We start from the raw sequence: 11,993 nt of genomic DNA, 5'->3' as shown, positions 1-11,993 counted from the left end.
GAGGTTGCTGTGAGCTGTAATGCCACGGCACTCTACCCAGGGGGACAGCTTGAGGCTCTGTGTCAAAAAAAAAAAAAAGCATACTAAAGCCAAATGTGGTGACACAAACCTGTGGTTCAGCTACTTGAAAATCTAAGGCAGGAGGATTACTTGAGTGAGCCCAAGAGTTTATGGCCAGTGTGAACAACATAATGTGACCTTTTGTCTAAATTAAATAAAATGTACTAAGCACTCATACTGACACTCAACGGAGAGGACAAATGTATCCCAGGTAATAGAATATCAAGAGGAATTCATGCACACTATACAGAACAGATAGAACATCTGGGCAGAGTTGCCTAGAATAATCATGGATAAAATAACATGGCGTTTATTCAAACACTTCATAGCATATAAAGTAATATACAAACAAAGCACACTAAAGATACAAAGAAAGAATCTTTCTTTTGAAAGATAACTGAAAGACAGTCATCTTTTGCAATATAATTGTGCTGTTAGAAAAACATAGCAATTCAATTAAAATAGGAGTTCAAAGACAAAATGATAAAATAGAACAATAAAATGAAAATGGAGGTTGCAGCGGAATCAAACTGGGATTAAAATGAATACCATTATAAATATAAATAAACACAAAACAAGCCAGGTAGGGTTGTCAGGCCTGTAATCCTAGCATTCTGAGAGGCTAAGGTGGGAGAATCCCTTGATCCCCAGGAGTTTCAGACCAACCTGAACAAGATAGAGACTCTATCTCTACTAAAAATAGAAAAATTTGAGTGCGGTGACTCATACCTGTAATCCTAGCATTCTGGGAGGCCAAGGCCAGGTGGACTGCCTGAGCTCAGGAGTTCGAGACCAACCTGAGCAAGAGTGAGACCCTATCTCTAAAAATACGTGGACATTGTGGCAGGCGTTCTGTAGTCCCAGCTACTTGGGAGGCTGAGGCAAGAGTATTGCTTGAGCCCAAGAATTGGAGGTTGCTGTGAACTATGACCCCATGGAACTCTACTACAGGTGGCAAAGTGAGACTTTGCCTCAGAAACTTAATAAATAAAAATACATATGTAAATCAAAATAGAAAAATTTTAGCCAGGCAGATCCACCTACTTGAGAGGCTAAGGCAGGAGGATCGCTTAAGCCCAGGAGTTAAAGGTTGCTGTGAGCTAGGTTAAGGCCATGACCCCCTCACTCTAGGCAATGGAGTGAGACTCTGTTTCAAAAAACAGAAAAAACAACAAAAACAAAAAAAACCTCACAAAACTGAAAAAAGAAACAGATTTGATATGGCTGCAAACCAAATTAATGGCTTGGAAAAAAGATAAGGTAATCAAAGTGAATACAGATGAAAAGGTAACTTTAATGCAGTTAAAGAGAGAGTAATAGCTATAGGAATCAAAGACAAATGTGCATAAAGATAATTGTCCTAAAGTTAAGATTTCAATAAATAGAACAGAAAAATCATTCAAAGAGCAAATAACATACCTGGAAAACGTACTCCAAGACAATCAACATTGAGACTAATCAGATTAAATTCTTAAGAATAATTTGGAAATCCAAGGAGAAACATATGAGTTAGTACAAGTATAAAATAAACTCAGTGGTAATAACTAGTTGAAATGTTACTTTGTGATTAGAAAGTTTAAATACAGTGTAAACCTTGTCATAAAAAATAGGTGGCAAGAAAGTACCTTGACCTTTTTGTTTTCGTTTTACCATTAGGGAGGTGTTCCTGTGGGGTTAGCCTCTAAACCTTTTCAGATTCTTTATGGACACACTGATGAGGTATTGAGTGTCGGTATCAGCACTGAGCTAGACATGGCAGTGTCGGGATCAAGGGTAAGATTTAACTTTTAAGAATTACTAATTTTTCTACAAATTTCATAGCAATATTTATATCTAATTTTCTTGAGGGGAATTGGTAAAAGTGTAGAAATTTCATCCCATGTTTGTGTAGGACTTTGTAAAAGTGAAGTAATACAGAAAGAAATGACTTGTGGGATTCTATTTTAGGATTTTATTGGCTTTGTTAGTTAAGGTAAGAGGGCATTCTGGGAACTAAAATACTTTTTGAAACTAAAGTCTAGGCGTGGTGGTTCCTACCTATAATCCTTGCATTTTGGGAGGCCAAAATGGGAAAATTGCTTGAGGCCACAAGTTTGAGACCAGCCTGAGCAACATAGCAACACCCCATCTCTCAAAAAATTATAAAAATTAGTCGAGTGTAGTGGCATATGCCTGCAGTCCTAGCTACTCAAGAGGCTGAGGCAGGAAGATCGTTTGAACCCAGGAGCCGGAGGTTGCAGTGAGCTATGATGATACCACTACACTGTAGCCCAGGCAATATGGTGAGACCCTGTCTCCTGCCCCCTCCCCCCAAAAGAGTTAAGTACAGAAAGTGACCCCATTCTAGCACTTTCTTAGTGATAAAGTTGTGACATTAGAATTTTTCTAATGGTGCATGTGTCCTTGATGGAATAATCATTTCCTCAATTTGTTCCCCACATTTCTCTATTTGACCAACTTTACTTTTGATGATCTATTCCTTTGTCTCTTTCATTGTCTAATATTTCTTGTATGTAGGATGGAACTGTGATCATACATACCATTCGGAAAGGTCAGTATATGAGGACCTTAAGACCACCTTGTGAAAGTTCTCTGTTGCTGGCCATTCCCAATTTGGCTATATCTTGGGAAGGACATATTGTCATTTACTCCAGCATTGAAGAAAAGACTACTCTGAAGGTATGTTTATGCAGTAGGGATAGACTGTCAATAGTTTGTCTTTCCCTTCCCACATCATATGTCTCTCTAAAGTATTTTGCATTTTGAAGAAGGAAAGAACATCACATTTTAAAGAAGATGTTTTCATTCACTTGATTGTTTCTGACATTTAGATGGACTTCTGTCACAATCTTATCCTCATATTAATATTTTATTTTAAGGATTTCCATTTGGTATATGATTTCAAAGTAATTTCTGATTATATAGGGTTTCATAAGCTTAACTGGAAATTATAGCAGACTTAAATTCTTTATTCATAGGCAGGATATAAATAAAGAAGCCCTGAATTTTATATCTTCATTTCCTTTCAGTGATAAACCTTTTTAAATATTAAGAGAATCTTTTTCTTTTGTTTTAAGAATATGAGGTTTGTTTTGACTGGTTGAAATATTCAGTGTTTTCTGGAGGAAGTGATATTTCTTTCACCTCTGTGTGTCTCTGTGTCCCAGTCTCCTTTCCTCGTAATAGCACCATTCATGTTGGGTCTGAGCCCACCTATATGGCCTCACAGTCATTAATGATGTCATCAATTAATGATGACATTAATTATCCTCATATCAAAATTGAATACATAGAATTCGTGCTTCTCCATTCTTGTGATGCTTTACTAAGAATAATGTGTTCCACTTCCACCCAGGTTAATACAAAGGATGTAAAGTGTGTATCTTTTTGAGTGGCTGATTAGTATTCCATGGTATACATATACCACAGCTTGTTAATCCATTCCTGGGTTGGTGGGCATTTAGGCTGTTTCCACATTTTGGTAATTACAAATTGAACTGTGATAAACAGTCTAGTACAAGTGTCCTTATGATAAAAGGATTTTTTTCCTTCTGGGTAGATGCCCAGTAATGGGATTGCAGGATCAAATGGGAGGTATAGCTTGAGCTCTTTGAGGATTCTCCATACTTCCTTCCAAAAAGGTTGTATTAGTTTGCAGTCCCACCCACCAGCAAGGTAAAAGTGTTCCCTTCTCTCCACATCCATGCCAGCATCTGCAGTTTTGAGATTTTGTGATGTGGGCCATTCTCTCTGGGGTTAGATGATATCTTAGGGTGGTTTTGATTTGCATTTCTCTAATTATTAGGGACGAAGAGCATTTTTTCATATGTTTGCTAGCCATTCATCTGTCTTCTTTAGAGAAGGTTCTATTCATCTCTCTCGCGCATTGATGTATGGAATTGTTGGCTTTTTTTCATGTGGATTAATTTAAGTTCTCTGTAGATCCTAGTTATCAAGCTTTTGTTAGATTCAAATTATGCAAAACATCCTTTCCCATTGTGTAGGTGGTCTATTTGCTTTGGTTGTTGTCTCCTTAGCTGTCCAGAGCTTTTCAGTTTAATAAAGGCCAATTTGTTTATTTTTGTTGTTTTTGCAATTGCCACAGAAGTATTCTTCATAAGTTTTTCCCAGGCCAATATTGTCCAGTGTTTTTCCTATTTTTTTTTTTTTTTGAGACAGAGTCTCAAGCTATCACCCTATATAGAGTGCTATAGCATCACAGCTCACAGCAACCTGAAACTCTTAGGCTCAAGCAATTCTCTTGCCTCAGCCTCCCAAGTAGCTGGGACCACAAGTGCTTGTCACAATGCCTGGCTATTTATTGTTGTTGTTGTTGCAGTTATCATTGTCATTTAGCAGGCCCAAACTGAGCTCGAACCCACCAACCTCGGTGTATGTGGTCGGCACCCTACACTGAGCTACGGGCAGTGCCCTTTCCTATGCTTTCTTTGAGGATTCTTATCATTTCATGCCTTAAACTTAAGTCCTTTATCCATCTTGAATCAATTTTTGTGCATGGAGAAAGGTGCGGGTCCACTTTCAGTCCTTTTACATGTGGATATCCAGTTCTCCCAGCACCATTTATTGAATAGGGAATCTTTCCCCCAGTGTATGTTCTTGTTTGGTTTATTAAAGATTAGGTGGTTGTAAGATGTAAGTTTCATTTCCTGGTTTTCTATTCTATTCCAAATGTCTGTATCTCTATTTTTGTGGCAGTACCATGTTATCTTGACCACTATGGCCTTGTAGTATAGCCTAAAATCTCATATGCTAATGCCCTGGCTTTGTTTTTATGACTAAAAACTGCCTTAGTTATACAGGGTCTTTTCTGGTTCCATACAAAAGGAAGAATTATTTTTTCCAAGTCTTGAAAGTATGATGTTGGTATTTTAATAGGGATGGCATTGAATTGGTAGATTGCTTTGCGAAGTATAGACACCATTTTACCAATGTTGATTCTTCCCAGCCGTGAACATGGTATATTCTTCCATTTATTAATATCCTCTGCTATTTCCTTTCTTAGGGTTTCATCATTTTCTTTATAGAGGTCCTTCACCTCTTTTGTTAGGTATAGTCCTAGGTATTTCATTTTCTTTGAAGCTATGGTGAAGGGAATTGTGTCCTTAATTAGCCTCTCATTTTGGCCGTTATTGGCATATACAAAGGCTACTGACTTGTAGACATTGATTTTATATCCTGAGACATTACTGTATTTTTTGATGACTTCCAGGAGTCTTGTGGTTGAGTCTTTGGGGTTCTCTAAGTATAAGATCCTATCGTCAGTAAAGAGGGAGAGTTTGACCTCCTCTGCTCCCATTTGGATGCCCTTTATTTCCTTGTCTTGCCTAATTGTATTGGCTAGAACTTCCAGCACTGTGTTGAGTGGTAATGGTGACAGAGGACAACCTCATCTAGTTCCTGTTCGGAGAGGAAAAGCTTTCAGTTTTATTCCATTCAGTAAAATATTGGCTGTGGGTTTGTCATAGATAACTTTGATCAGTTTAAGAAATGTGCCACGTATGCCTATACTCTTCAGTGTTCTAATTAGAAAAGGATGCTGGATTTTATTGAATGCCTTTGCTGCTTCTATTGAGAGGATCCTATGGTCTTTGTTTCTGATTCTGTTGATATGGTGAATAATGTTTCTGGTCTGTTAAACCAGCCTTACATCCCTGGGATGAAACCTACTTGATCATGATGTGTGACTTTTTTGATGATAAACTGTAATCTATTGATGAGGATTTTGTTGAGAATTTTTACATTTATATTCATTAGTGAAACTGGTCTGAAGTTCTCCTTTTTAGTTGGGTCTTTTCCTGATTTTTGTATCAAGGTGGTGATCGTTTTGTAGAACGTGTTAGGGAAGATTTCTTCCTCCTCAGTTTTGGGGAATAATTTCTGCATTATAGGAATAAGCTCTTCTTTGAAGGTTTGTTAGAATTTTGGTGTGAAGCCATCTGGACCAGGGCATTTTTTTGTTATGAGATTTTTTATTGTTTTCTTGATCTCAGCACTTGAAATTGGTCTGGTTCAGGAGCGCTATTTATTCCTCACTAAGTCTAGGGAGAGGATGTGGTTCCAAATATTGATCCATTTCTTTCACATTGTCAAATTTCCAGGCATAGAGTTTCTGGAAGTATTCAGAGATAATATCTTGTATCTCTGTGGCATCAGTTGTTATTCCCCTTTATCATTTCTGATTGAGGTTATTAGATATTTTACTTTTCTATTTCTAGTTAGTCTGGCCAAAGGTTTATCTATTTTATTTATTTTTTCAAAAACCCAACTTCTTGTTTCATTAATTTTCTGAATGATTCTTTTGTTTTCAATTTCATTGATCTCTGATTTAATTTTGGATATTTCTTTTCTTTTGCTGAGTTTAGGCATAGATTGTTCTTCTTTTTCCAGTTCCATAAGATGGCTTGTGAGTTTGTTGATGCGCTCTCTTTCTGTTTTTCAGATGTAGGCATCTAAAGTGATAAACTTTCCTCTCAGGACTGCTTTTGTAGTATCTCATAGGTTTTGGTAGCTTGTGTCTTCATTGTTGTTGTGCTCAAGGAAGTTAATGATTTCCTCTTTTATTTCTTCCTGCACCCAACTGTCATTCACCAAGGTTGTTTAATTTCCCTGCCTTTGTGTAGGATTGGATGTTTTTATTAGAGTTGAGTTCCACCTTTAGTGCCTTGTGGTCTGAGAAGATACAAGGTTAAATTTCAGTTCTTTTAACTCTGTTGAGGTTTGTTTTGTGTCCTAGGATATGATTAATTTTGGAGAATGTTCCATGGGGCGATGAGAAGAATGTATATTCTTTATCTGTGGGATGGAGTGTTCTATATGCATCTATCAAGCACAGTTGTTCTAGGGTCTCATTTAAGTCCCTTATCTCTTTGTTTAATGTCTGTTTAGAGGATCTGTCTAGCTCTGTAAGAGGAGTGTTAAAGTCTCCTGTATTACGGTGTTATAGGATATCATTATTGCTCAGGCTGAGTAAGGTCTGTTTTAAGAGTCTGGGAGCATTTAAGTTGGGTGCATAAATATTTAGAATTGAAACGTCTTCTTGTTATATTTTTCCTTTCACCAATATAAAGTGACCATCTTTGTCTTTCTTGACTTTAGTTGCTTTAAATCCACGTGTATGTGAAAATAAGACTACAACTCCTCTTTTCTTCTGAATTCCATTTGCCTCAGAAATTGTCTTCTAACCGTTAACTCAGAGTTTTAATCTGTGTTTTGAAGCTAGGTGTGTTTCCTGTAGACACCCAATGGATGCCTTATGTTTTATAATCCAGTCAGCCAATCTATACCTCTTCAGTGGGGAATTCAAGCCATTAACATTTATTGGGGCTCGGCGCCTATAGCTCAACCGGCTAAGGCGCCAGCCACGTACACCTAAGGTGGCGGGTTCGAATCCCCAGCCTGGACCCGCCAAACAACAATGATGGCTGCAACCAAAAAATAGCCGGGCGTTGTGGCGGGCGCCTGTGGTCCCAGCTACTTGGGAGGCGGAGGCAGGAGACTCGCTTGAGCCCAGGAGTTGGAGGTTGCTGTGAGCTGTAATGCCACGGCACTCTGCCCAGGGGGACAGCTTGAGGCTCTGTCTCAAAAAAAAAAAAAAAAACATTTATTGGGATAATTGATAAGTTTGGTAATGTTCCATTCATCTTATTTTGTGAGAGTTCATTGCTTAGAAATCTTTTGCATCATTGTGGAAGTTAGGTCTTTTAATTTCTGAGTTCCTACATTGCTGTTGATCCATTGTGATGGTCAGTGTGTAGAACAGGTTGAAGTATTTCCTGTTTAGCTGGTCTTGTTGGTGTGAATTTCCTCAGTGTTTGCTTATCAATAAATGATTTTATTTTACTGTCAATTTTAAAGCTGAGCTTAGCAGGATATAGAATTTTGGGCTAGAAAAATTGTTCTGTTAAAGTAGATTAAAGGGAGATGACCATTGTCTTCTTACTTGAAAAGTTTCATTAGAGAAGTCTGCAGGCACTCTGATGGATTTGCCCCTGTAGGTCAAGAAGTGCTTACTCCTGGCATCTTGAAGAATCTTTTCTTTTGTCTTGACTTTGGGCAGATTCATCACAATGTGTCTTGGAGAAGCTAGAATGGCTTCCATTCCCCTGGGGCATTCTTCTTCCCCTTCTGGGATACCTATAACTCATATATTTGAATGCTTTATAAAGTTCCATGATTCTGTCAGTGAATGTTCTGCTTTATCTCTCTTCTTTTCTGCCTCTTTAACTATCTGAGTTATTTCAAGAGCTTTGTCCTCTACCTCTGAGATTCTTTCTTCTGCATGGTCTAATCTGTTGTTGATACTTTCTATTGCATCTTTAAGTTCCCTAATTGACTGCTTCAGTTCCTTGAGCTCTGCTATATCCTTTTAATATTGTTCATATCATTCGTCTCTTATTTGATTCTGTTTTTGGATTTCCTTTTGATTATTTTCCACTTTATCAGCAGTTTTCTTCACTGTTTCCATCATTTCCTTCATTGTTTTCATCATCTATATTCTAAATTCCCCTCTGTCATTTGTAACATTTCCTTTTTTTTTGAGACAGAGCCTCAAGTTATCCCCCTGGGTAGAGTACCATGGCATCACAGCTCACAACAACCTTCAACTTCTGGGCTCAAGCGAGTCTCCTGCCTCAGCCTCCTAAATAGCTGAGACCACAGGTGCCCACCACAACGCCTGGCTATTTTTTGGTTGCCGCCGTCATTGTTGTTTGGCGGGCCCAGGCTGGATTCCAACCCGCCACCTTAGGTGTATGTGACTGGCGCCTTAGCCACTTGAGCCACAGGCGCCAAGCCTGTAACATTTCTTAATAGGTGGAATCCCCTGCAGTAGCTACCTCACGGTCCCTTAGGGTATTGCTCTTGACTGTTTTTTCATGTTGTCAGAATTTTTCTGATTCTTCCTCATGAGTGGTTTCTTTTATCTATTTCCTTGCCTTCATTTTCCTTTTACTTCCTCTTGCTCTTTAAGTGCCTCTGGCCTAAGGTTCCAATGAGTCTTTTTGGTACAGGACCAAAAGGATGAGAAGATTGAAGAGCAAGAAGGGAAAAAAATATTTAAAAAAAAAAAAAAAAAGAAAGAAAGAAAAAAGAGAAATAAGAGGGGGTGAGTAAAAGGGAATATTGACAAAAAGAAGAGAAGCACAGAAAGAGGGAGATGGGAGTAATAAAGGTGTACAGTAGGGTACTTTGACCCAACCTTAGAAACCCCCCAACCTCTGGGGTTGCTGGGTTGGGTGGTTCCCTTGAGGTCAGTAGCTCTTTGCCATCCTGTTAAGACATAGTACCCCACCTCCACCAAATAGGAAAGACAAAAACGGTATAATTCAAACCAGTACAAACAAACAGAAAACCTTACGGGATAAAGTTGGTGGAAAAACCACATAATAGGGACAGAAACACTAGCAAAAATGAAGTTCTTATTATTAAAGAAGGCAACAGTGGAAAATTATATTCAAACTAGAAGAATGAAGAAAGAAAAGGAAAAAAAATCTAGAGGGAAAATGTTGAAAAAAAGAACCAAAGCAGTATATATTTCTTGCTGAATATTGTCTGGGCAACAGGTGGTCTTCTGGGGTATGAGATATATGAGATAGAGACTGGAGGCCTCTGCTGATTTCTCAAACCCCACAGGGTTGAGAGCCTAAATCTCTCCTTAGCCCACTTAAAAGACACTTTAAACCGTTAGCCTTGGCTAAGCAGAAGCTTTCCCAGGAAAGCACTTGTCACTGGTATCTTTCCTGAAGTGGCTGCCTGCTTATCCATTGCGCCAAAACTGGTCTCACTGTATGCCCCTGAGGGCCGAGGCTGCAAGGCATCCTTGCTACTGCCAAACACTGAAATCTCCACTCTTCCCCAGCATCTCAGTCCCAGCCTTTGGCACTCCTCAGTCACTAGATCACTCGCCCAAGGTCTCCCAACCGGAGCCTCGTTCTGCTACCCTAAGGGAGGAGCCTGCCAGGGCAATTCTCTCACAGTGGCTGCTCACAGCCCACAGCTGAATAATATTAGCTCTGTTCTGGCTCAGTTGCTCAGTCCAGGGCCCTAGACAACGCTTAAAGTCATCCGCACTCTCACCCAAGTTCTCCCAGGGTAGTTCAACCAAGTGCCTAAGTCCAGAAAAACAAAACAGCCCACAGGGAAGGCACTGCTGTTGTAATTACAGTTGTGGCAGCCACGGCCTCAGACCAAACAAACACAACCCCTTGCCAGTTCTCTACTGCTTTTTTCCTCCTCCTGGGGTCCAGAAGTCTCTTGCTGACTTCCTGTGTCTCCAAAGGGATATTTCCATGCAGAGCCCACAGGCCAGAGATGCCTAGAGTCTTGGCTCCCCAGTCTCACCGTGCCCAGTTGCAGAGAAGCTGTTACTTGGCCGCCATCTTGGTCCCTCAGCTGAGATTTCTTGTTTAATAGTTATTTACTTGGCACTCTGATTTCAAATCATTTTACTATTGTCTATGTACTTTATCTTTAAATGTAATCATATTTTTATCCGAAAACTTTAGACCAAATTATGATTCTGTTATAGTCATAGTTTTAACTGACAACATGAATACTCTTATTTTTATTTGAGATTGTTAAATTTTCTTCATCATTTCTTTGCAGGATAAGAATGCATTACATCTGTTTTCTGTAAATGGCAAGTATCTAGGATCTCAAGTCCTAAAGGAACAAGTATCAGATATATGTATAGTTGGAGAACACATTGTCACAGGCAGCTTACAAGGATTCTTGTCTATAAGAGATCTCTACAGGTAAATAATACAAGTTATTGAAATATCACTTTTGAAAAGATGGGAGTGAGCCAGGCTTGGGGGCTCACACCTGTAATCCCAGCACTTGGGCGGCTGAGGTGTGTGGATTGCCAGAGCTCACAGGTTTGAGACTAGCCTGAGCAAGAGCAAAACCCCATCTCTAAAAAGTAGCCGGGCATTGTGGCAGGCACGTGTAGTCCCAGCTACTTGGGAGGTTGAGGCAAAAGAATCACTTTAGCCCAAGAGTTGAAAGCTGTGAGCTGTGATGCCATGGCACTCTACAGAAGGCAACAAAGTGAGACTCTGTCTCAAAAAATAAAATAAAATAAAAATTAAAAAATGGCAGTACTTCTAGTCTGGAGTGGAAATAAAGAATCTAAGATTTATGATCTTTTGATGTGTCATTTATTATAAAAAATTCTTCTTTTGGCTCAGTGCCTGTAGCTCAGCAGCAAGGGTGCCAACCACATACACCGGAGTTGGCAGGTTCAAATCCAGCCTGCCAAAAACAATGACAGCTAAAACCAACAAATAGCTAAGCATTGTGACAGGCACTTGTAGTCCCAGCTACTTGGGAGGCTGAGGTAAGAGAATTGCTTAAGCCTAAGAGTTTGAGGTTGCTGTGAGCTGTGATGCTACGACACTCTACACAGGATGACATAGTGAGACTCTGTCTCAACAAAAAAACAAAAAAAAAATTATTCTTTTGGCAGCTATTAAAAAATGGGGGAGCTAAAGTCCTTCTGGATTAGTAAATAAAATATATATACATTTAAAAATATGTAGGTGGCGCCTGTGGCTCAAAGGGGTAGGGCATCAACCCCATATACCAGAGGTGGTGGGTTCAAACCTGGCCCCAGCCAAAAACTGCAAAAAATAAAAAAATAAATAAAAATATGTAGAAGAGGCTGAGGAGCAATCTAACTGTCCTTGCTCCTTTTTTTAAAAAAAGAAAGAATGAAAAATATGTAGAAGGAGGCGCCTGTGGCTCAGTGAGTGGGGCGCTGGCCCCATATACCAAGGGTGGCGGGTTCAAACCCAGCCCTGGCCAAACTGCAACAAAAAAAATAGCCGGGTGTTGTGGCAGGCGCCTGTAGTCCCAGCTACTTGGGAGGCTGAGGCAGAAGAATCGCCTAAGCCCAGGAGTTGGAGGTTGCTGGA

The 11,993-nt window shown here is 39.4% G+C and overlaps 1 protein-coding gene across 7 annotated transcripts in view; it reads left to right on the top strand.

Annotated features, from left to right (window-relative positions):
- NBEAL1 (neurobeachin like 1) overlaps window positions 1–11,993 on the top strand; it is a 223,551-nt gene that overhangs the window by 202,231 nt on the left and 9,327 nt on the right. For all 7 annotated transcript variants that reach the window (XM_012802289.2, XM_023510403.1, XM_023510402.1 and 4 more), the window contains 3 exons: window positions 1,717–1,833; window positions 2,578–2,739; window positions 10,684–10,832. In XM_012802289.2, the coding sequence (XP_012657743.2) occupies window positions 1,717–1,833; window positions 2,578–2,739; window positions 10,684–10,832 (428 nt within the window). The remainder of the gene's footprint in view (window positions 1–1,716; window positions 1,834–2,577; window positions 2,740–10,683; window positions 10,833–11,993) is intronic.

This window comes from Otolemur garnettii, unplaced genomic scaffold, assembly GCF_000181295.1.
Source record: "Otolemur garnettii isolate 467f Iridium unplaced genomic scaffold, OtoGar3 scaffold00013, whole genome shotgun sequence".
Classification (NCBI taxonomy): domain Eukaryota; kingdom Metazoa; phylum Chordata; class Mammalia; order Primates; family Galagidae; genus Otolemur; species Otolemur garnettii.
The sequence above is the reverse complement of the archived record's forward strand: the minus strand, read 5'-3'. Positions and strand labels throughout refer to the sequence as shown.